We start from the raw sequence: 21,770 nt of genomic DNA on the forward strand, positions 1-21,770 counted from the left end.
CAAATGCTAAAGGAACTTCTCTAAGTGGGAAACACAAGAGAAGAAAAGGACCTACAAAAACAAACCCAAAACAATTAAGAAAATGGTCATAGGAACATACATATCGATAATTACCTTAAACGTGAATGGATTAAATGCTCCTACCAAAAGACACAGGCTCGCTGAATGGATACGAAAACAAGACCCATATATATGCTATCTACAAGAGACCCACTTCAGACCTAGGGACACATACAGATTGAAAGTGAGGGGATGGAAAAAGATATTCCATGCAAATGGAAATCAAAAGAAAGCTGGAGTAGCAATACTCATATCAGATAAAATAGACTTTAAAATAAAGAATGTTACAAGAGACAAGGAAGGACACTACATAATGATCAAGGCATCAATCCAAGAAGAAGATATAACAATTATAAATATATATGCACCCAACATAGGAGCACCTCAGTACATAAGGCAACTGCTAACAGCTATAAAAGAGGAAATTGGGGCTTCCCTGGTGGCGCAGTGGTTGAGAACCTGCCTGCCAATGCAGGGGACATGGGTTCGAGCCCTGGTCTGGGAAGATCCCACATGCTGCGGAGCAACTAGGCCCGTGAGCCACAACTACTGAGCCTGCACGTCTGGAGCCTGTGCTCCGCAACAAGAGAGGCCATGACAGTGAGAGGCCTGCACACCGCGATGAAGAGTGGCCCCCGCTCGCCTCAACTAGAGGAAGCCCTCGCACAGAAACGAAGACCCAACACAGCCAAAAATAAATAAATAAATTAATTAATTAATTAATTTTTTTAAAAAAAGAGGAAATTGACAGTAACACAATAATAATGGTGGACTTTAACACCTCACTTACACCAATGGACAGATCATCCAGACAGAAAATTAATAAGGAAACACAAGCTTTAAATGACACAATAGACCAGATAGATTTAATTGATATTTATAGGACCTTCCATCCAAAAACTGCAGATTACACTTTCTTCTCAAGTGCGCACGGATCATTCTCCAGGATAGATCACATCTTGGGTCACAAATCAAGCCTCAGTAAATTTAAGAAAATTGAAATCATATCAAGCATCTTTTCTGACCACAATGCTATGAGATTAGAAATCAATTACAGGGGAAAAAAACGTAAAAAACACAAACACATGGAGGCTAAACAATATGTTACTAAATAACCAAGAGATCACTGAAGAAATCAAAGAGGAAATCAAAAACTACCTAGAGACAAATGACAATGAAAACATGATGATCCAAAACCTATGGGATGCAGCAAAAGCAGTTCTAAGAGGGAAGTTTATAGCAATACAAGCCTACCTCAAGAAACAATAAAAATCTCAAATAAACAATCTAAACTTACACCTAAAGGAACTAGAGAAAGAAGAACAAACAAAACCCGAAGTTAGTAGAAGGAAAGAAATCATAAAGATCAGAGCAGAAATGAACATAATAGAAACAAAGAAAACAATAGCAAAGATCAATAAAATGAAAATCTGGTTCTTTCCGAAGATAAACAAAATTGATAAACCATTAGCCAGACTCATCAAGAAAACGAGGGAGAGGACTCAAATCAATGAAATTAGAAATGAAAAAGGAGAAGTTACAACAGACACTGCAGAAATACAAAGCATCCTAAGAGACTACTACAAACAACTCTATGCCAATAAAATGGACAATCTGGAAGAAATGGACACATTCTTAGAAAGGTATAACCTTCCAAAACTGAACCAGGAAGAAATAGAAAATATGAACAGACCAATCACAAGTAATGAAATTGAAACTGTGATTTAAGATCTTCCAACAAACAAAAGTCCAGGACCAGATGGCTTCACAGGTGAATTCTATCAAACATTTAGAGAAGCGCTAACACCCATCCTTCTCAAACTCTTCCAAAAAATTGCAGAGGAAGGAAAACTCCCAAATTCATTCTATGAGGCCACCATCACCCTGATACCTAAACCAGACAAAGATACTACAAAAAAAGAAAATTACAAACTAATATCACTGATGAATATAGGTGCAAAAATCCTCAACAAAATACTAGCAAACGGAATCCAACAACACATTGTAAGGATCATACACCATGATCAAGTGGGATTTATCCCAGGGATGCAAGGATTCTTCAATATACGCAAATCAATCAATGTGATACATCATATTAACAAACTGAAGAAGAAAAACCATATGATCATCTCAATAGATCAGAAAAAGCTTTTGACAAAATTCAACACCCATTTATGAAAAAAACTCTCCAGAGAGTGGGCATAGAGGGAACCTACCTCAACATAATAAAGGCCATATATGACAAACCCACAGCAACATCATTCTCAATGGTGAAAAACTAAAAGCATTTCCTCTAAGATCAGGAACAAGACATGGATGTCCACTCTCGCCACTATTATTCAACATAGCTTTGCAAGTCCTAGCCACGGCAATCAGAGAAGAAAAAGAAATAAAAGGAATACAAATTGCAAAAGAAGAAGTAAAACTGTCACTGCCTGCAGATGACATGACACTATACATAGAGGAACCTAAAGATGCCACCAAAAAACTACTAGAGCTAATCAATGAATTTGGTCAAGTTGCAGGATACAAAATTAACGCACAGCAATGCACAGACGTAGAGAACAAATGTATGGACACCAAGGGGGGAAAGCAGTTGGGGGTGGTGGTGGTGGTGGTGTGATGAATTGTGTGATTGAGATTGACATGTATACACTGATGTGTATAAAATTGATGACTCATAAGAACCTGCTGTATAAAAAAAATTTTTTAATAAAAAATAAAAAGAAATTTTGAACAATGTAGAGGAGACATAGCTTCTCCTACGGCTAAGGGAGAAATAGGGCTGAGCTGGAAGGAAGCAGCTGGTGCAGCAAATACTCCCTGACCCATGGCTCTAGGGAGGAGGTTTATATTTGAGGCTGAAGCACCGTAAGACGCTTTGATCTAATACTGCTGGCAATAATAAACTGCCACACCTTCAGGCTGGACGCTGCCTACGGTGAGAGTGAAATCTCTTGTGGACCCACTGCCACTAAATCAATCAGGACTCCCACATGTCTGGATGGATGCCCAGGAGATGAGCAGTTCAGGAGACTCTTCTGGTTTCTGCTGGTACCAGGCAAAATAGGTTTTCTGGTTGGAGTATAAAAGAGTCTGGCTGGGGCTTCCCTGGTGGCGCAGTGGTTGAGAATCTGCCTGCCAATGCAGGGGACACGGGTTCGAGCCCTGGTCTGGGAAGATCCCACATGCCGCGGAGCAACTAGGCCCGTGAGCCACAACTACTGAGCCTGCACGTCTGGAGCCTGTGCTCCGCAACAAGAGAGGCTGCGATAGTGAGAGGCCCGCGCACCGCGATGAAGAGTGGCCCCCGCTCGCCGCAACTAGAGGAAGCCCTCGCACAGAAATGAAGACCCAACACAGCGAAAAATAAATAAATAAATTTATAAAAAAAAAAAAAAGATTCTGGCTGGACCTGCAGTTGATAGTGCCCCTCTGTCCTGTGGACACAGCCAGGGAGCTTGGAGACTGGGTCATCACGATGGCCCCAGAGGCACCTGCAATCACAATGGACCAGTCACCATATATTGCATCATGAATATATTAAAATATATATCTTAAAAATGTACGGTTTGTTCTTTGTCAAACCTAATCACACTGTTTTAGGTAAAACGGTTTATTCATTCTGCGTGGTAAAGTCAATTTTTAGTTTTATAAAGATATTTCTCCTTTAAATCTCTCACCTGAGACCCAGAGGACCAGGAAGGTGAGAAATTGTGGCTCTGGCATCATCTTGATGCTGCTCACCCATCCGATGCACTCAGGCCCCATTTCCAGGAAACCCCATGAATAGAGCCTGAGCAGCCAGCCTAGGGCTCCAGGAGCCTATGCAAAGCATCAGAGCATGAAATCAAAAGTGCCTGTGCAGTGAGTTGTGAAGACAAATAATAAAAATACGGAGACAAAAGTATCACTACCCCAGGAGATGTGATTGTATGCCCAAAAGAGGCCCAGAAACCAACCTACAACTGTGATTTTCAATACAATTCGCCAAAATTCCCAAATGTAAAATTTTCTTAATACAGCTGTACTTTTTCAAAACAGTTGAAGGAAACTTGAAAACATAAATTAACTTATAATAAATAAATTAATTGTGAGTACGTATACAGGACTTATTTAAAACATATAAATATGGCGTCAGTATATAAAATATATTCATGTCACGGAATAGAATGAAGATATTATGCACACGTTTGTATCTATCTCAGATTCTCTTTTCAATTTTAAATTCATATTTGAAGTTCCTCTTGGACAGCTCATAAGCTCTCAATACATCCAAATTATACCTCTCATATTTCCCTTAACACATATGCTGTCTTAGAAAATGAATTGCCACATACCGATGAACCACCCTTGTTACTAATCTTTAGGTCAATCAGTTAGTTTCTCGAATATCATTTGAAGTCCTCTCAGATTTCTTTCTCTAACTGACCTAAAGTAAATAGCTTCAGCTCCCAAGCACTGCTAGAGCAGTTCTTTATTTATTCCTACTCCAAATGAAATATATATATATATAGAATTACACAAATAACAAACAGTATCATGAACTCTCCTAGGCACAGGACATTTTGAACAACTCCATCAGAACCCTTGACCTCATAGAGCTTTCAGTCTAATGGGAGGGACAGATAATACACAAATAAGCTTTCTGCTGCCCCTCCTACCCACTCCCTCTGAGATTCCTCCCCTGAAGAAATGTCATTACACAGGGTGAATGGGGCAATGAATGTCCAGGTGCACTTATTTTATCCTCATCCTGCATCATAAAAAGGAGTCAGAGGAAAGCGGAAAAAAATCACTACAGTTTAACACTTGTGTTTCCTGGGAAAATAAAGCCAATGGTAGTCTCATTAATTGTCAGATATCCAAATCATCTCTTGATTACAAACAGTGGTCTTTCAGTGCATCATGTCTCTGCAGCATGAAACTACACAAGACACAGGTCAGTGACAAAAATCAATACACTGTATATAAAAGTGGCCTGGATCTAGTTTTAGAAGAGCACTTTTTTATGTTTAATATTCATGTCTTGTGAAGGGAACCTTCTTCCATTTTACCCTTCTCCATTTTTTCTTGAAAAATGAAGTTTTCCTAGATGAAAGAGACATCCACTTCTTCTTCTTGTGCCTCAGATTTATAGTGACTCCTCCCTGAAGCACTTATATTTTCCTCTTGTAATCCTTAATTCAGAGCCTCATTCCTTGGCTTGCAAGTTGCCATCTTCCCTCTGCGTCTTTACATGTTCTTCCCTATGTGTGTGTGTCTGTGTTCCAATTTCTTCTTCTTTAAGGACACCAGACATACAGGATTAGTGGTCACATCTCATTTTAACTTCATTACCTCTTTAATGAACCTATTTTCAAATACAGTTACATCCTGAGGTAATTACCACTGGCTATTACAACATATGAATTTGGGGGATATGATTCAGCCCATAATGTGCAGTAATATCCAGAAGCAAAGTTCTGCTCTTCTCACTGCATCCTATCAGGTGGTGCATGATTTCAATCTGTCCCTTTACTGATGATGTTTCCTTAGAATCTTTAATTAAGGTAGTGCCTGCCAGACCTCTGCTGCATAGTTACTTTTGCCCCTTTGTACTTAATAAGAACATATGAATAAGTTCTTTGATACTATATGAATCCCTATTCCTCATCAAAACATCAGTATGAACTCATGGATTCCTAGTTTTATCAATGGGTTATAATATGTTACCATCATTAATTATTTTGATACTCAAAGTTTCCCAGATTTGGCCAGTTGGTGAACCATTGAAGTTGGCTTCTATTTCCTTCTGCCACAACCCCATCATTCTTTGAGCATTTCTTTAGTTTCTGGAACTAGATGGTCCAGGCTCATCTGGCTTTTTTCCTGTCCTAGATCCAGAATCAGACATTTCTCCAAGAATTATTGGTTCCTTTTAGTGGAGAATGGTATTTAGAAACCAAGATTTGAGCACTATGGATGCTATTTGGGACCGGGGTGTCATTGCTTCCAGCCTAGGGAAAATTTATCTATCTACCTATCTATCTATCATCTATCTATCTATCATCTATCTATCTACACACACACATATATACATGTGCATATTCATATCTGTATCTACAAAAGCCCAAGGGTTTACACTATCTCCAATTCCCATCTAACACCACAGAGTTTATTCTAACACTCTCCTTCGATTATTCATGACTCTTTCTCTAACAGTGAAAATTTGACTCCAAGTATCATTATTGCATTTAATTACTTGATCAAACTACTTGATCAAATTGATTTGAAATCAATCTCCGGGGGTGGCTGTCCCTTCCACCTCCTGTGCAGACAACCCCACCTCCCTCCCCACACACACATATACCTTGCTCCAGCTCTGATAGCCCTTGCACAGCCATCACCATTTTGTGCCTCCTGCACGGGTGGACTCCTCACCCAGTCTGCGCCCTGACTCCTGCACTGTGGGCCCCCGCCCACGTGAACATCCCCCTTAAACACCCATCAGCTGGCACACCCAAACTGGGAAAATAGTGCCATCATTCCTTGCTCCAGCCCCAGCAACCCATGTTGCACTTCCAACTCCACCCCACACAGATGCCCTTTCCATATTATGGGCTCCAAACCCCACAAGGGTCTTCCCCCTTCCTTTTCCTATGTGGTTGCTTCCTCATCATGCTTGGGCTCTAATGTCCTAAATGCAAACATTGAAAACTATGCTCTCTTAAGATCTGGAAAAGATTTGGTGATAGTATGGTAGAATATGCAGGTTTAGGGAACATAAGAGATGCAAGGGTATACATGAGCACTTGGTCTAAGGAAGACCTTAACTTCTAAAGAAGAATAGCTTGGGTTAAGAGGGAATAGAAAGCAGTGGTGTGTGCAATGCAGAGAGCATCTAGCATGTAATAGCAAATGGAGTTAGGAAGGTGGCTGATACTTCTCAGATGTAGAGATAGAAAATTTCTGACCTTGGCTGGCCTGGATGGAAATGGTGGGACAGAACATTCATAAATGCTTAGCTGGAGATGAGCAGTTGGTGACGACAGATAACCAGTGTCTGGTCCTTTCTTTACAAATCATGGCTGTGCATATTTTTTTTGCTCTTCTCCTTCATAGCATCTCTCATTGGTACTGCTAATAATTTATCTTATTAAGAGCATCAGAGTCAAAGAGAAAGCCGCTCTGGCCTCAGTATCCATAGGTTCTAAGTGGAAGGAGGTTATAAAGTTTCTTGCAGTTTCTGGTGTTGTGTCATACCTGAAAACCCCTGCCTTAGTTGGAGAGAAAGCAAGAAAAGCATGTTTCGAACTCTGAAGAGAGCAAAATATCACTCTAATCATAGGACCGCAGACAACCCAGCATCATCACTAGTTCCCCAACCCTCAGAATTTTAAGACAGGGGATGGACCAAACTCTACTTGAATGTGCTTCCAAGAATCATCAGCAAGTTTGGATTCGTAGCAAGAAAACTTCATCAAGTCATAGATTAAACAGAAAAATGAACAAATTGCATTAAATATATAGCAATCATTTGACAAACGAATGAAAAGTGACCACACTGGGCTTCAAATCTATCTTACTAGTAGTATGGTCTATGTGACCTGTTGGTTTTTCTGGGTATGAGACTATTCACCCTTCACATATATAATACTGTGAAAAGTGTGTGACGTAAGCTTCTCCTTAACAAAACTGTGATCAGGGATCAAGAACCTCCTCCCAACAATACAGAAAAATTTTACTCTTAAATGATACAACTCATATTAGTACAAATCTTAAGTACAAATTCAGATATGTCCCCATAACTCAGTGATATAAAGAAGATAAATAATATGAATAGATGTGAAAAGGCTCTAAATTCTTAAAAATCTATTGGACAAGGAATGAATAATCCATTCACTACAAAATAACCTAGTAATCTTCCAGAAGTAAATCTGGCATATTACATCTTTCTCCTTCATGATAGATACAGAGTAATTAACTCTGCCTGCATGGACAGTACCATTGTCTGTCTTCATGTATATGGTATCAGTACACTGGAGGGGGGAGGGGGGAGGGAGGAGGGGAGATCCAGGGTCCTCCTCATCTGTGCAGTTGTGGTTACCCTTACAACCATGTTGCCTGGCCTAACCTGATATTACTCTTTCCTAATTCTAACAAAGAATAAGGTGACTTCTTGGGCAGTGCCCTTGGGATATAGCACCGTGCAGCAAATGAAAGGTGTATCTGGAACATACAGTTCCTATAAACTTCTCAATCCATTTAGACCCAAGCATGCACCAAGGGAGACATCTTGGCAGAGCGCTGGTAGAAAGAGGAAAATAGAACCAAAGGCGTTTATTTTGTTTCCAGCAGGCTTATACCTAACACCATCTCTCTGAATCCAGGTGAATAATGAAGTGAGAGGACACGGGAAGGAAATTCTGTGACGAAAGGAGAAAAATTCATCCCTCAGACTAAGTCAATAGGCTTTTCTGACTTGCCCACCTGGGGATGGGTTGCTCAAGTGTAGAGAAGAGGAGGCACGTGGTTTCTGCAGCTGGAAACCCAGCTCGCCCCACCCCAGCTGCTTTGCATGTTCCTCCCGGCCCACCCTGTTGCCCGGAGCCCATATCTATGCCTGAGTCAGTGCTCTGGGGAAGATCTGCCTCGGATCTGCCTCTGAGTGGATCATGGAAGCCCTAGCTCAGCTTCTCTACCTCCTGTTACTCTGGATCCCAGGTGAGAGGAACATGGGGTGGTTCTGCATGTCAGTGAAGATTTGGTTCATGCAGTTGGGTCCTGCATCTTTGCTCAGCAAGCAAAAAATTAAAGCTCAGTGTAGATCGCTGATCCTAGCCCTGTTGGGAAGACAACAAGTAGGATCTAGATTACATGAGTGACTTTTTTGTTTTATTTCCAATCTCAGATACCACTGGAGAAGCCACGTTGACACAGTCTCCAGCCTCCCTGTCTTTGTCTCCAGGGGAAAGCGCCACCCTCACCTGCAGGGCCAGTCAGAGTGTTAGCAAATACTTAGCCTGGTACCAGCAGGAACCTGGGCAGGCTCCCAGGCTCCTCATCTATGATGCAACCACCAGGGCCTCTGGCATCCCGGCCCAGTTCAGTGGCAGTGGGTCGGGGACAGACTTTACTCTTACCATCAGCAGCCTGGAGCCTGAAGATGTTGCTGTTTATTACTGCTATCAGCACTATAGCGGGTATCCACAGTGATTCAATGTGAAACAAAAGGCTCCGCAAACCTTTGAGGGTTTTTCATTATACCAGCTGTTTCCTTTATAAGCAGCTGCTGTGATGGCTGCACAGTTTCAGCATCTCTACCTCTATTTGGAAATCCTAACGTTCTGAAAAGTAACCCCATGACAAGATTTGCACGCGGATTCCTGGAATTTTTCTTGGACTTAAATGCACAGCCAGGTTTAGGTACAATTTCTCTGCCAGTGGCATTGGATCAGACTCACATGAGTGGATGCCTTTAAAGATATACGTGTCCTGGCCAGTGCAATAAGGCAACAGTAACAACAACAAAGAACAGAACTGGAAAGGAAGAATTAAAACTGTCAAGATGAATGGATTGTGTGCAGAGAAAATTCAAAATAATCTTCAGAAAAACTACTGAAATCAATAAGAGGAATAGCCAACCACTGGATTCAAGGTCAATATACAGAAAAAAAAAAAAAATTTGATTTCTCTATAACTGCAACAAATTATAAAAATTAAAATTACAAAACACACCATCTACAAGAGCATCCAAAGCATCATATACTTAGGAAAAAATAACAAAATACACTGTAGACTCCAGAATATTATTCAAAGAAATTGAAAAAAACCTAGTCAAAATCAAAATCTCAACAGGATTTTTTTTTAAATCTTAGACTTTATTCTGTAGCTTTATTGATCATATTAATATGGTATTTTGAAACCATTTTCTTGTATTAGAATGAACATACTAGTGATTGTGTGTATTATTTTAGGAATCAAGATTTTCAGTATAAAAGAAAAGGAAGTACAATCACAGAATCAAGAATTTAAGTAGAAACACTGTTGAGCATTACTGTTGAGTTTGCTACTCAATCATGTTATTAACTCGTTTATTGGTGTCATGAAGAATACAGAAACTGTTAAAAATAGCAGTTAGGAGACATTTTCTGACTCAAAGGGAATATTAGTAGCATGAACCTATACGTTCTGCCCTTGAGTCAGAAGAAAACCATGTGAAATATCCAGAATCCAGGACTTCCCTGGCAGTCCAGTGGTTAGGACTCCACGCTCCCACTACAGGGGCCGCAGGTTCGATCCCTGGTTGGGGAACTAAGATCCTTCATGCCGCGTGGCGCGGCCAAAAATAAAACCAAACATATATATATGTATATATATAAAATATCCAAAATCCAATTGGATCTAATTTTAAAGATCCTCAAGAGTTACATAGTCCTATGAATATGAAAGAATGCACAGTTCCATCAGGTCTTCAAGTTCAAGGGTCTCTAGAGATTTTTTTTTCACACACACACACTGTATTTCATTTTTACAAGAGATAAATAGACTGACACCAAGCATTGTAAATGGATGACCACAACAAAGGCAGCAATGATTGCAATTACCAAACACGAAACACACTCATACTATGTCATAACATTGACATTCAGTCCAGTAATCCTCCACTGTAACAGCTCCTTTACTTTGCAGTGAAAATTGATTTGTATATTCTTTGCCTCTGAGTCCCTGTGGGATTTTTTTTTTAATTCAAACAGAAAGTCACAAAAATTATAATCATCCTCAACAGTTCACTCAGTCCCATGTAATTAATTTTTTTTATCTTGATCTTTTGTTAGCACTTTTATGAGTTCATTAGTTTTTCATTAGAGTTCTGAAAATGCTTATTCATTCAGTTCAGCAGTACAGTTACCAGAAACCTGTACTTGTCAGCGTCTTTTCCATGAATTCCTTGAAGATGAAACCCTTTTATAGGAACATATTTGCAAAAGCATCAGAGTACACCCAGAGCTGTCTGTAAATGACAAAAGACGTAAAAATGCCCACGGTTAAAGATCTGATGAAAGTTCATAATAGTGTAATTGACAAGGAAATTTAGTTATTTCTGAGATATACATTTAAAAGTAATAACTAGAATTATGACTTATAACATTATACCAGAACATATAAGATTTTTAGAAATTTCACGTAGTGTCTGAAACATTTATATTAACATATTTCCATACAAATAACCCAATGAAAGTTTAGTATTAGTTGTTTTGTTTGGTTTTTTATACTGCAGGGTCTTATTAGTCATCAATTTTATACACATCAGTTTATACATGTCAATCCCAATCGCCCAATTCTGCACACCACCATCCTCACCCCACCGCAGTTTTCCCCCCTTGGTGTCCATATGTCTGTTCTCTACATCTGTGTCTCAACTTCTGCCCTGCAAACCAGCTCATCTGTACCATTTTTCTAGGTTCCACATACATGCGTTAATATACGATATTTGTTTTTCTCTTTCTGACTTACTTCACTCTGTATGACAGTCTCTAGATCCATCCAGGTCTCAGCAAATGACTCAATTTCGTTCCTTTTTATAGCTGAGTAATATTCCATTGTATATATGTACCACAACTTCTTTATCCATTCGTCTGTCGATGGGCATCTAGGTTGCTTCCATGTCCCGGTTATTGTAAATAGAGCTGCAATGAACATTGGGGTGCATGTGTCTTTTTGAATTATGGTTTTCTCTGGGTATACGCCCAGTAGTGGGATTGCTGGATCATATGGTAAATCTATTTTTAGTTTTTTAAGGAACCTCCATACTGTTCTCCATAGTGGCTGTATCAATTTACATTCCCACCAACAGTGCAAGAGGGTTCCCTTTTCTCCACACCCTCTCCAGCATCTGTTGTTGGTAGCTTTTCTGATGATACCCATTCTAACTGGTGTGAGAAAAAAGTCTCTTTTACCATGCTTCCACCCAAGTTAGTGGGGTACCCACCAGGTTCAGTGGCAGTGGGTTCAGGACAGACTTCACTCTCACCATTGGGGACCTGGAGCCTGAAGACTATGCAGTCTATTTTTGTCTTCAAACCCTGAAGAGTCCTCCCACAGTGGTTGAGCCTCAAACACTAACTTCCCCACCAAGGCAAGCCCACAGGCCCAGCTGCCCCATCCTTGCTCAGGATCTCCTCTGACAGAAACAACTGAGCATAGTCAACAAACAAACAAGTGAAAAACAAGCTAACAGCACAGGCACAGACTGCCTGGAGCCTTCTGTCCCCTTCTTCCTCTCCATGGTCTTACGTATTTTGCATAAAAGACACTTCAAAGGCATAGGAGCAACCAGACCAAAAAAGGTGGAGAAAGAACTATGGATAGATTTGTTCTCTCTCTCTCTCATCCCCACGTCTCCTCCTGAGTCTCCTCCAGACACTGGAGCATCATCTTCTCCATCTCTTTAATCTTTGCATGTCCACCCAGGTCCCCAGGCACTGCCCTCCAGCTAAGAGATTTTTAATTGCACCTTGATGGGGTGTGGGGCTCACCATCATTGGACAGTTGAGGGACAAGGAGATGATGTCACTGGCCCAGGTCCTTGGTCTCCTGCTGCTCTGTGTTCCTGGTGAGGAAAATTGTGCCAAATCACAGAACTACAATGAATGGTCCCTCCAGTGTTAACTGTGTTTCATTGGAAACATGTTTTTGAGATGTAATAGGAAAAAAATGCCACAACGTTATTCAATTCTTCAGCTCTCACACTGCAGAGATGAGTTTTTCTGTTTCATTTTTCTTTCTAAACAAGCTGCATAATATTATAGGTCCAGTCTTTCTCTGTGAGTGCAGATTCCTCTTACTCATACTCTGTAGTCACAGGTCTGGAGAGCCTTAATCAGCTGCAGGGCTGGAACCAGCCTCGTGCACACTGATGAGAGGGACAACCTAGCCTGGTTCCAGCACAAGCCTGGAGAGCTCCCGTGCTCCTCATGGACCAGCTTCCAACTGAGTTCTCTGAGTTCCCACTCAGTTCAGTGGTGATGAGTCTGGAATGACTTCACTCCCAGCGTCAGCAACCTGGAATGTGAGGATATGGCAACTTGTTACTATGGTCAAGCATGTAAATATCTGTCAGTGATGATCATCCCTTCACATAAGCTCCCCAGTTGAGGGCATTCAGTGAGGTTCAGCCAGTGATCCTCCATCTCCCACAGATGTGGCAGAAACAGCATCCATGGGCCTCAATCTCCCACATCCGTCCACAGAAACAATGACTTGGCAGCCATCCATAGACAAAAGTACCTTTGTGGGAGCTTTGGGATCCAGGTAGGAAGTTGTGAAATCTTGGCGGAGTCCAGGACCAATGAAGACCCCTTGGAGGAGGCAGGCACATGTCTGGTGGCAGACTCATCAAACATGGTCCCAGCTGCAGCTGCTGGATTTGGCTTAAGCTCTACTTGGCTGCAGCCCTACCATGAGCTCTTTATGCCAAGGGATCAGGGAGGAGCCACACCCATGTCCATTGTAAGGGACTCATCAACCTTAATCCCAACTGCAGACCCTGAAGTAGCCCTGTGACCCAGCTCCAGCCCTTCTTGACCATAGTTCTGGAGGCAGTCCTGCCCACTCATCAACCCACCCAGTGACCTGGTAGGATCCTGCCCAGGTACCCAGCAGGAGATAAACCCATGCATGCCCCTGGTAACAGGTTTACCATCTGAAGACCCAACTGCTGACCAAGAAGCAGCCCATGACCCAGCTCAAGCCCTGCTTGACCATGGTCCCAAAGACACTCTCATTTACCCAGGGACCTGTCATAAATCACACCCACCCATGACCCCAGTACCAGATCTGCCAATCATAACTCAGTCATGAACCCAACAGCAGCCACATGACTTGGCTCCAGCTTCACTCAACTAAGACCCCAGAGACAGTCCCATCAGACCAAGGACACAGCAAGAGAAGATCTTTACCTACCAAAAAAACGGTCTGTAAACAATGGCAGAAGTGACATGACTGTGCCTTCAAATACTCAGACACCAACACAAGGCCACAGGGACCACAAAGTATCAGGCAAACATGACACCACCAAAGGAAACTCATAAAGCTCCAGTAACTGACCTAAAGAAACAAGATTCATGGACTCTCTGACAAAGAATTCATATAATGGTGTTAAAGTATCTTATTGAGCTATAAGACAACACAGACAACTAAATGAAATCAGAAAAACAAACATGAACAAGGTAGGAAATTTAATAAAGAAATAAAAACCATTTAAAAAAACAGAAATGCTGGAGGTAAATAATACAAGATGAAGTGAAAATTTTAAGAGAGAGTACCAACAGCAGACCTGATCATGCAGAAGAAAGAAACAGCAAACTTAAAGACACATCATATGAAATCAGCCAGTTAGAGGAACAAAATGAAAAAGAGTGAAGAAAGCTAACAGGACTTATGAGACGCCCCTCGAATCAATACACACATTATTGGAGTACCAAAAGTAAGAGCAAGAAAGGGGTGGAGCACTTAATTATAGAAATAATGGCTGACTCCACCTGCAACAGGGCTCTAACAGCCATGGAGAAAAGAGGAGGCCCCACCTGACATCCAGTGCAGGCTCTGGACATCACAACACCAGTCAAACCCCTGATAAAGGGAATAATGACCAGCACACTCTGTCTTTGGTATGGTTGGCATCCATACCGAAAACAACCCTCACACCAAAAATATTGGACTCACATAGTCTACACAAGGATGGTCTCACATAAAAACACCCCTTCAAGACCAGAGTAGATAACTGTCTCTCCTGAATTCATAGAGACAGAGAAAGTTAAGTAAAATGAAAAAGCAGAGGAACTACTCCCAAGTAAAAGAACAAGAGAAATCCCTTGAAAGAACAAATAATGAAACAGACCTCTCCAGTCTACCAGACCCCGAGTTCTAAAAGGATGTAATAAAAATGCTAAAAGAATCAAGAGAGATTATCAATGGAAATACAGATCACTGTAACAAAGAAGTAGAAACTATAAAGAGGAACCAACCAACACAATTGCTGAGATAAAAACCAATCCAGAAGCAATGAATGGCAGACTAAATAATGCAGATGAATGAATAAGTGATCTGGAAGATAGAATAATGGAAATCACCCAAGCAGAACAGCAGACAGAAAGACAAATGAAAAAAAAAAAAAAAAAAGAAAGAAAGCAACATATAAGATCTACAGGATAATATAAAGCATGCCAACCTGCGCATAATAATTGTTCCTGAAAACATATTCAGAGAAATTATGGCAGAAAACTTCCCAAACCTAAAGAAGGAAATAGATATCCAGGTACAGGAAGCACACAGGGTTCCAAACAAGATGAACCCAAACAGACCCACATGAAGACATATCATAATTAAAATGGCAAAAGTTAAAAGATAAAGAGAGGATTCTAAAAGCTACAAGAGAAAATTAAAGAGTCAGTTACAAGGGAACCCCGAAAAAGGTATCAGCTGATTTTTCTGCAGAAACTTTGCAGGCCAGAAGGGAGTGGCATGATATACTGAAAGGGAAAAACCTGCAAACTAGGATACCCTGCCTAGCCAGATTATCATTTAGAATGGAAGGAGAGATAAAGAATTTCACAGACAAGCAAAAACTAAAAGAATACAGTAATACTAAACCTACCCTAAAAGAAATATTGAAAGGTCTTCTCTAAACAGAAAAGAAGCAAGATTCTATAAGGAAGGGAAAATAACAATAGGAAAGGCAAATATATAAAAGGAGTAAAGATCATTTAAATAAGCCAGTACATAGATTAAAAAACAATCAAAAATTTTTATAAAAGTGATTATAACTACAGTTAACAGGAAAAGGATAAACATGAAGATGTAAAATAGGACATCAAAATCACAAAATGGAGGGAGGGGAGTAAAAAAATGTAGACCTTTTAGAATGTGTTTGAACTTATATGACTACCAGTCTAAAGCAGGTAGCTATAGTTATGGGTCAACATACTTGAAAACCAGGGTAACCACAAATCAGAATCATACAATAGATTCACAAAAACAGAAAAGAAAGGAATTCAAGCATAATACCAAAGAAAACCATCAAATCACAAAAGGAAAAGCAAAAAGAAGAAGAAATAAACAAAGAAGAACTACAAAATCAACCGGAAAACAAGGTTTGAAATGGCAATAAGTACATACCTATCAATAATTATTTTAAATGTCAATGGACTAAATAAATGCTCCAATCAAAAGAAATAGAATGGCAGATTGGATTAAAAAAAAAACAAAAACAAGAACCTACAATATGCTGCCTACAAGAGACTCATTTCAGGGTAAAAGACCCACACAGATTGAAGGTGAGTGGATGGAAAAAGATATTTCATGAAAATGGAAATGACAAGAAAGCAGGGGTAGCAATACTCAGTTCAGACAAAGTAGACCTTAAACAAAGGCCATAAAGAAAGACAAAGGACATTATATAATGATAAAGGGATCAATACAAGAAGAGGATACTACAGTTGTTAACATATATGCACCCAATATAGGAGCACATAAATATATAGAACAGATACTAACAGGTATAAAGGGAAAAATTGACAGGAATACTATAATAGTAGGAGACTCTTAATACCCCACTGATATCAATGGACAGATCTTTCAGACAGAAAATCAATGAGGCAACAGAGACCCATAATGACACAACAGACCAGTTGGACTTAATTGATATCTTCAGGACATTCCATCCAAAAAAACCCAGAATACACATTATTTCCAAGTGCACATAGAACATTCTCTAGGTCATATTAGGTAACACATACTAGGTCACAAAACAAGCCTCAACAAATTTAAGAGGATAGCAATTAATTCAAGCATCTTTTCTGACCACAACAGTATGAAACTAGAAATTAACTACAGAAAGAAAAATGGGGAAAAAACAATCATATGGAGACTGAGCAACAGGCTACTAAAAAAACCAATGGGTTAATGATAAAATCAAAGAGAAAATCCTAAGAATGGAAACTAGTTCTTCTACATTGTTTGTCTAATTTTAGACTTCATTACTGCATAAGGATTCTCATACTACAGGATCACTTTTCTGATAACAAAATTGGGGTTCAAAAAGAATAATTTGTCCACAATTACACAAAAAAGTATTCTAACCCAGGTTGGCCTAGTGACAGGGTCTATATTATTTCTATACATCATATTCCACAGCCACTCCTTAGAGCTATCTTATATAACCTAAGTTAACTTAAGTTGAAATACAATTGTATTAGTTGACCAAATATTTCAGGATCTATGAAATATAGCCTATATTACAGTCAGAAAATCCCTTAAAATATGCACCTCTTTCTATAGACTGAACTAAAAGTGGTGCTCATTATTATACAATTTTTAAAAGCAAAGCTCAAAATCATAGTCAAAAGTATGCAAATATGTATATAATACATATATGTTAAATTAAAATATACATATATGTGTTAAACTGCAGATAGGGAGATAAGAGAGATAGAGGTAGAGAAAAAGGAAGAGAGAGAGACACACAGAGAGACCAAAATGTTTACATAGGGGTAATAAGTTTACCAGTTTATAGGGGTTTTGTTTTATTTTACTTTTCTACCTAAATTCTCCTTAAAACATTCATAAATCTCATATGGTTTTTAAAATAATTTAGGATTGCTCTGTTCCTGTTTTTTTTTTTTTCTCTGCAAATCTTAGCATGACTTTTTGACTAAAAACAATAAAATCTGACGTGGCTCATAATACTGCTTTTGTTACCTAGCAACCTCAGGGATCCAGGGAAGACTAGGTAGCCATTTGCAGTCTTGTTGGCTTATACAGCACTGCAATTAACTGACAGAACTTCATAACTGCACCCTGACTTCAGTGTGAGGCGAGTCACAGTCAGCAACGTGACACTGTTTCTTTTTAATTATTTTCATTTTTAATGTTTATAGAAATGGTCAACCTTATACAAAGATATATAAAACACACATACGCTGGAGTATTTTGAAGCGAATCCATTAAGAATTTCAGTACACTGCTTTTCCCAAGCAGCCACCGTGCCACTATAATACAGAATTAAGAGTAATCCCCTAACATATCTAATAACCAGTTTCTATTCAAATTCCTTGATTCTCTCTAAATATGTTGCTACAGAAATTTCACTTTGGTCAATGTCCAGGTCCAGATAACTGTATGGTTAAGTTTTACAAAAACCTCAAAAAAAAAAAGAAAACAATCCCTGTATTTTATGAAAATTGTCCAGGGAATAGTAAAAGAGAGTAAACTACCAGTATTTAGAACTATAAATCATGTCATGAGGCTAGGATAATCTTGAAACCAAAATTAAAGACTGACCATGAAGAAAGAACCCAAACTCATTTATAGTCCTCGATGTAAAACTCTAAGAGAAAATATTAGAAAGCTGTATCTGTTAGAATTTCACTTGGCTGCACTCAGTTGGAATCTAACCAGGGAATCTTGATAACATGAGGGAGTGTTCTTTTCTCACAGAACCTGGGGCAGGGGGCTCAGGGACGGAACAGGTTCCTTTCCTTCCTGCTCCCTCACCCTAGTTTGTGACCTTCACCCTACTTATCACAAGATGACTTTTCCAGTGTTCCAGGCAGAACCACTTGGACTTTACTGGTGTGGGTGGAGGTGGGGCCACTGTCTTTTCTGTGACATTTGGCTGTCTCTGTGGTTATTGTCTAAAAGCTTTCTCCCTTTCTAGGCTGCCCTTTTCCTAGTCCTTTGGCAAGAAAGAGCCAGCATTTGTTAGGGCTCTTTTTTGTCTAAGCCCATTTGTGTTCCCAAGTTGCTAGTTTCTCCAACACCTGCTCTGTGATATATGAGGCAAAAAGAAAACTTAGGCAGTTTTCTATCATTTTTCAGGTCCCAAGACCCCTACATGGTCTGCCTTATTCTCTCTACCTGTGTTAATTCCCTAGGGTCACCATAACAAAGTACCAAAAACTGCGTGGCTTTTTAAGCCACAAACTGGGTGACTTTTATAACAGATACTTATTCTCTCACAATTCTGGAGGCTGGAAGCTCCAAATAAGGTGTGGGCAGGGCCATGCTCCCTCTGAAACCTGTCAGGGACAATCTTCCCTTACCTCTTCCTAGCTCCTGGCAGTAGCTGTCAATCTTTAGCATTCCGTGGTTTGCAGCTGCATCTCTTCCATTTCTGCCTGTCATCACATGGCATTCTCCCATCTGGGTTTCTGTGTATTTTCTTCTTTTCATAAGAACACCAGTTATATTGGATTAGGGACCCACCCTTTTCCAGTATAACCTTATCTTAATTTAATTAAGTATATCTGCAACAACCTTATTTCCAAATTAAGTCACATTCTAAGGTACTGGGTGTTAGGACTTCAACGTATCTCTTGGGAGGAACACAATCCACCCCATAACATCACCTCTCAGAGTATTATTTTTTTTAACATGATGCCTGGGGTTTTTAGCTGTACTTAGTGGGAGGAATAAGGAAAAGTACTTCTTTCTTTTGGGAAGTGGAAGTCACCTTGTATGTTTTTTAAACTTTCAAAAACAAAAAATAGCAGCAACAATAAAACAAGGAACCAGTATCAGCTTTAGGTGGAATATTCAATGGTCCAAATATACATCCACAGTTCAATAGTGAAGACAACTGAATATCCAGGGTTTTTAATAAATTTATATGCATAACTACTCATATAGTAAAAGCTAAAGACACCTTATATTTACTAAGCACCTACTTTGTTCTTGACAAGAAAGCAAAACCCTATTCCCTGCAAAACGTGACTTACTAGTTCAGCTGCCAGGTCACTGGAGGGCAAAGTAAAGAGGGTGGCACCCTTGCCCATCCACCCATGACAGGATTCCTGCTCTAGGAACTGAATCATCAGTTCCTTAACAATTAAATATTGTTTGTTAAGAACATAAAGTGTTTTAATAATTAAACATTGTTGTTGAATGCCTTAAAAATAACAGGGTGTCCAGTCGTTTAAATTTCCCAGGTTTCAAGTTGAGGATGTGAACCAGTTAAAATGTAGGGACTCTATAAAACAATCTCATTCTAGCTCCATATAGTTTGTTTTTGTTTTGTTTTGTTTTGTTGTCTTTTTATGCCAATACCATATTGTTCTGACTACTAAAGCTTTGTAGTATAGTTTGAAGTCAGGAAGTATGATGCCTCCAGTTTTACTTTTCTTTCTCAAGATTGCTTTGGCTGTTTGGGGGTCTTTGTGTTTCCATACAAATTTTAGGATTGTTTTTTATATTTCTGTGGAAAATGCCATTGAAATTTTGATAGGAATTGTACTGAATCTGTAGATCACTTTGCCAAGACTATGAGAAGGAGTCAATCTCACAAAAAGACAAAATAATCAGCAGTAATTTTTCTAAGGCTGTAATAGTAAAGACCTGTCCAGAAGAAAGAATCTTCTGTATTTGTCATCTCCTTTCTGTTTAATTATTCCATGTAAATCTAAGTGCTACACTCTCTCTCCCCGCCTCAGTCACTGCCCTACTGCTCTGTGAGGTATAAATAGGAAGTGGCAGCCCTTGGGATGAAGCCTGCATGGCACTGGGCAGGAGAGACTGTGCACCCATCTAGAGAATATTTGATAAGATATGTGGTTCTCCATGTTCTTCAAGGATCTCTACATCTTTTGTCATACCTCATGTCCTCCTGACGTTATGTTACTGCTGTCTGCACAACAGTGGACCCCAGCAATACTAGTGTGGAGAAAAAAAGGAAGGAAGGAAGGGAGGGAGGGAGGAGACACTTGTTGATTTATCCATGAAAATTCTAATTTTTCTAATTAAATTTTATATCCAAGTAGTTTCAATGTGACATATTCCCAAATACACATATTTATCAAATTCAGTTTGAAGAGCAATCACTGAGTACTCAGTATCGAGGCACGATGGCAAATACAGAAGGATTTCAAGCTGTTCAAATATGATTATAAAATTCCATGATGCAAGGCAGGATGTGGGAAGTATGAAAAATACCACTTTACCAAAGTGATTGCCTACCTACCTGGAGAGTTTGGGTCACTCGGGTTTTACCCTCTCCTTAAATAGCCAAAATCTCTTAGGCAGCAATGGAGAACTTCATTATGTGTAAAGCTCGTCACCCACAAAGCCTCCATTCTAGTCTGGAACTCCAGCCTAATTCAGTGGCTGTGACTGTGAGGTCAGTTTTCCTTTCATAATCAGTAGTCTTGCAACTCATTACGGGAGCTTTAAGCTGAAGATGGCCTTTGTCAGCCTGTGTCCCTCAGAGACAGCATGGGACAGAAACCCTACCCTCCGCTGCCAATTAGAACTTCACACAAGTGAAAAACAAATTTCCAGTGCATTAAGTCACTCAAGCTTTGGATTGTATCTATTAGAGTAGATATCATTGCTCTTAGTTAATACACTTATCAGGCTGAAGATTATTCCAACTGGCAGCATTTAGTGGAAATCACAAACTGGTTCTTAGAAGGCAAAGGTTTAGACCCTGACGGTGCTCCTACAACCTCAGTATCATTAAGGGGGCCTTTGTTTCCTCAGTTATAAAAGTCAATAGTTCAGGCTCTTTTCTATATTAAATATGATGTTTGTATCCTGACTGAGTTCCGGAGCAGCTGTCACGCTGAAGAAAGAAACGTATTTTCATGCTGCACAGACTCATTTTTCATTCTGTCACTGGATTTCAGAAAATGCATTAAAATGTCTCCTCTGACTTAAGGGAAACAGATGGCAAC

General features: G+C 39.7%; 1 protein-coding gene and 1 gene segment (V, D, J or C); both read left to right on the forward strand.

Annotated features, from left to right (window-relative positions):
• LOC102997302 (immunoglobulin kappa light chain-like) overlaps positions 1 to 21,770 on the forward strand; it is a 97,747-nt gene that overhangs the window by 59,784 nt on the left and 16,193 nt on the right. The gene's annotated exons all lie outside the window — the stretch shown is intronic.
• LOC130709447 (immunoglobulin kappa variable 3-11-like) lies at positions 8,718 to 9,258 on the forward strand. The segment is given in 2 exon segments: positions 8,718 to 8,766; positions 8,954 to 9,258. Coding segments are annotated over 2 exon segments (354 nt in total).

The sequence above is a fragment of the Balaenoptera acutorostrata genome, chromosome 12, assembly GCF_949987535.1.
Source record: "Balaenoptera acutorostrata chromosome 12, mBalAcu1.1, whole genome shotgun sequence".
NCBI lineage: Eukaryota > Metazoa > Chordata > Mammalia > Artiodactyla > Balaenopteridae > Balaenoptera > Balaenoptera acutorostrata.